Source organism: Temnothorax nylanderi, unplaced genomic scaffold (assembly GCF_030848795.1).
Source record: "Temnothorax nylanderi isolate EJ_2023f unplaced genomic scaffold, tnyl_v1.0 TNYL_tig0756_pilon, whole genome shotgun sequence".
NCBI classification, from domain to species: Eukaryota; Metazoa; Arthropoda; class Insecta; order Hymenoptera; family Formicidae; genus Temnothorax; species Temnothorax nylanderi.
The window spans coordinates 65,506-69,346 of NW_027249818.1; the positions used below are offsets into that span (position 1 = coordinate 65,506).

The window sequence follows — 3,841 nt, forward strand, 5'->3', positions numbered from 1 at the left end:
GGAGAAGAGATCACCGTCAGATTGCACGTACGACGGCGAGAGCGATAACGCGGCAGCCGTGTGCGTGAGCGTGAGTGTACGCGCAACATATGAGATGCTAGTGTTGAACGACTCGGAGCACGCGACAGATAACAACAGTAATATCTTTACGGCTGCGCCGATCGACGATATCGTCAAGTCGACATTCGGCGGCGTTAACAAGAGACGAGAAAGAAGCTCAACGCGTTGAACGTTTACAATCTCTGGGATTCGCGGTGCGAAACATCTGAACGATGACTGAAATTCTCAACATCGGCGGCGAGCCGGTCTTCGACGATCGCATCGCCAAGATCGAGACTCACACGTACAACCCGTACGCCAACACAACGTTTGGGACACAGCGACGAGATAAGAATACCCATACAACAACAAGATTTATACACGTTGCCGGGCGAAAGCTTTCTCTACGTCGAAGGAAGATTGGTGTAAAGAAAAGGAGTAAACGAGTCTATGACAGCTTTGTAACTAATTGCGTGGCGTTTCATGTTCGATAAATTCGATACGAGCTCAACGGGCGTGGAGATTGATCGCAGCAGAAAACGCTGGAATAACCAGTACTCTCAAGAACTATGTATCGATAACGTATGACAAGGCGGAGATGTTGCGGAATGCTGGATGGGACATTTCACCTACCCGCTCGGAAGGATATTTCAATTTTGCGTTCCGCTCTACACATTGTTAGGCTTTTGCGAGGATTACAAACGCGTGATGTTAACTGCTCGTCACGAATTAATTTTGATACGAGCGCGTAACGATAACAATTGCATTATAGGAAATCCGACGACTGAGCCGGAAATCGAATTGTTCAAAGTACAATGGCGAATGCCTCACGTTACGTTAAACGAGGTCAATAAACTGTCCATGTTACGGGCCTTGGGAAGCGGACGATATCTTAGTGTCAGTTTTCGTTCGTGGGATCTGTACGAGTACCCCCTGCTGCAGAGCACGACCAAGCATTCGTGGGCCGTCAAGACTGCGACTCAGTTAGAGAAACCGCGATACGTTATCTTTGCGCTGCAGACCGGTCGCAAAAATATCATGGCTCAAAATATTGGCTATTTCAATCACTGTAACTTGACCAATATCAAGCTTTATCTAAACTCTGAATCTTATCCATACGATGACTTAAATCTAGATTTTGAAAAAAATCGATACGCCCTTCTTTATGATATGTACGCGCGTTTTCGTAAAGCTTATTACGGATACGATCGCTACGATACGTTTCTCAATTTGACTACATTCCTGACGCTTGGACCTTTCGTCATCATCGATTGCTCCCGACAAAACGAGTCCGTCAAGAGCGCCACCGTGGATGTGCGAATAGAATTTGACTGTAAAGAGAACGTGCCTGCAAATACTACCGCCTATTGTCTCATCTTGCATGACCGCGTAATCGAATACTGTCCGTTGTCAAACGTAGTGCGCAAACTCACGTAAAAATGTAAAATTTGATATCGTATCGCGATGTGATAAGGATCGTTCCTTCGTTGCATCATGATCGCGCCAACGTTCGTCGATCTGCAAGGATTCATCGTCGGGATGAAATTTGTCGTAAAGGAGGTAGCGGTGCTGAGAAACGGGGCTGTTCTGGCGCATCACATCTTTACATGCCCCATGCCATGGAGTCTCCTTACAAAATTCGACAAGTCATGTGCTTCCTGGTTGATTCACAATCACCATGGATTACGATGGGAAGACGGAAACGTGCCGTACAGCATGGTGAAACGTTTAATTACATCGGCCGTGCTCGGTGAGCACGAGGACGACGACGATGACGACGAGATGCCGACTCTCGTGTACGTCAAGGGATGCCAGAAACGAGAATGGCTGGTGATCTGCTTGAGAATAAAGCGAGAAAAAACTTAACCATCGAGACTTTGGATGCGGATTACGAAGATATCGAATCTTTAAATAATCTAATGTTGCCAATACTGGCGATGTGGAAAACATGTTAAGAATTGCGCAATGCAAAATGTATTAAAAAATATTTACTGGTGGTCGCGACGCCAGAGAGAGATGTAATTTTTTTTAATAAAAAATATAAATTTTACAATGTTTAATTTCCTTTTCCCTTTCCCATTAGTCGATAGTGTAAAAAATTAAATAATAAGTAGGTATACGTGACGAATTCTAACTCGAGAGCTTCGAGGGGGGTATCAGGTTTAGACGAACATGTCTGAACATGTTTCACGGTTGATGTCATGCGGAGAGGGGTATACGTCTTAATACAGAAAAAATCCTACCTTAGTCCCCTCTCCTAAATTTCAGAGCTCTGATTGCGCGTTACAGAAACATTAATTTCCCCCTCCTTCATCATAGTTTTTTGGAAATTGCCGCGTATACTCGATTAATTTTATACGATTAGTCTCGTATCGGCTGCTTGTGTGAACGGTCCGCTTCTCATAACCGAGAGAAAGAATGTATTCCGTTGAAGGAAGCAACGGCGGCAGTAGACGTATGAATTATTACGTACCGATTCCCGATGTTGAAACTCCAACGTGTGAAAACAAGTAAGTTTTGTTTAATTTATAGAGCTATATATTTTATATCTTTTTGCGAATTGTATTATTTTGAAAGTAATCTCATTATTTTTTTCTACAGCATCTCGTTGGAGCGTCGCGCGGTTCGTATACTAGGCAGACGATACGCATTGACATCAACGGCTTATAAATATTTGGATATTGGAATCAGCGTGGGACCTGTGTCCTCTGTGGAACTACTTCTCGGTGATAACCGAGGAAATCAGATGGTGTTGGCTCATACGACGTGGACAGCGCTAATTGAAAGACGTGCGGATATCGAACGACTCCTGCAGTCAACCGCACCTTCATCAATGTTGATTCGAGATCTGCGTATAGAACTCGTAAAAATACGCGATGCGAATGTTGTAAAACTTACGTTGCATAATAATTCCATGTATATGAAATCATCGACCGTATTCTTCTTGTTCGAACTAGAACATTGCGTCGAGAATGTGTATTTTCAACTATGCCAAAATGTTCATGGCGTAAGTGAAAAATTTAAACAATTTGTAATCATTTTACGAAGAAATTGTATAACCGATAAATGTGATGCAGCGAGAACCTTGCGCGATGTTTTTGATAAAAATTCGATTATCGATTGCGAATTATTAGCTTATGCTTTAGACAATATTGTATACGATGCGACACATGAGAAATAAATTAACGTTTATATGATAAAAAGTTTATTATCTTTCAATTCTCCCAATTATTTATTATAAAGAAAAGAAACGTGAACGAGGAGACGCGAGAGAGAACGCGAACGAAGAGATGCGAACGAGAGAGAACGCGAGCGAAGGGACGCGAGCGACAGAGAACGCGCCTATGTATTCTTGCCCGCCATTGTAGTGCGAGACATATTTCATCTTTATTTCTTTTCGTCGTAAGGGGCTGTCCGATTTTAAACTGTTACCATATTGCTTGGTGAATTTACCGACAACGTTTGGCAAAATCGTTACATAAACTTCACGTCGTTTCCCCAGTTCGGGTCCTTTTCAAAAATTTCGCAAAACGTTAATTTCGACTTTGCAAATAACAATGTCAATAATCAATGTATAAAATTATTTGTATCGGCGCAACATATTCAATCTAGATTAATATCTGATGAGAATAAAAGTTACCATAACATACATTTCAATTTTATATTTAAGTTTTATAAATTAAAACGACATACTTGACGTATTCAACAGTTAACACCCACGACTAAAGTTCACTTCGAGTTAGAAAACAATAATTCTCTCCGTTTTCTTTGACACCACAGTCATTAGAGTGGGAAATCGGTT

The 3,841-nt window shown here is 42.0% G+C and overlaps 1 protein-coding gene across 1 annotated transcript; it reads left to right on the plus strand.

Moving 5' to 3' along the window:
- Positions 1 to 272: 272 nt before the first annotated feature.
- On the plus strand, positions 273 to 3,242 carry LOC139785218 (uncharacterized). The gene is made up of 2 exons (XM_071724389.1): positions 273 to 352; positions 2,641 to 3,242. Exons 1-2 carry the CDS (start codon positions 273 to 275, stop codon positions 3,218 to 3,220), a joined length of 660 nt encoding a protein of 219 aa, XP_071580490.1. The 3' UTR covers positions 3,221 to 3,242.
- The last annotated feature ends 599 nt before the right edge of the window (positions 3,243 to 3,841 follow it).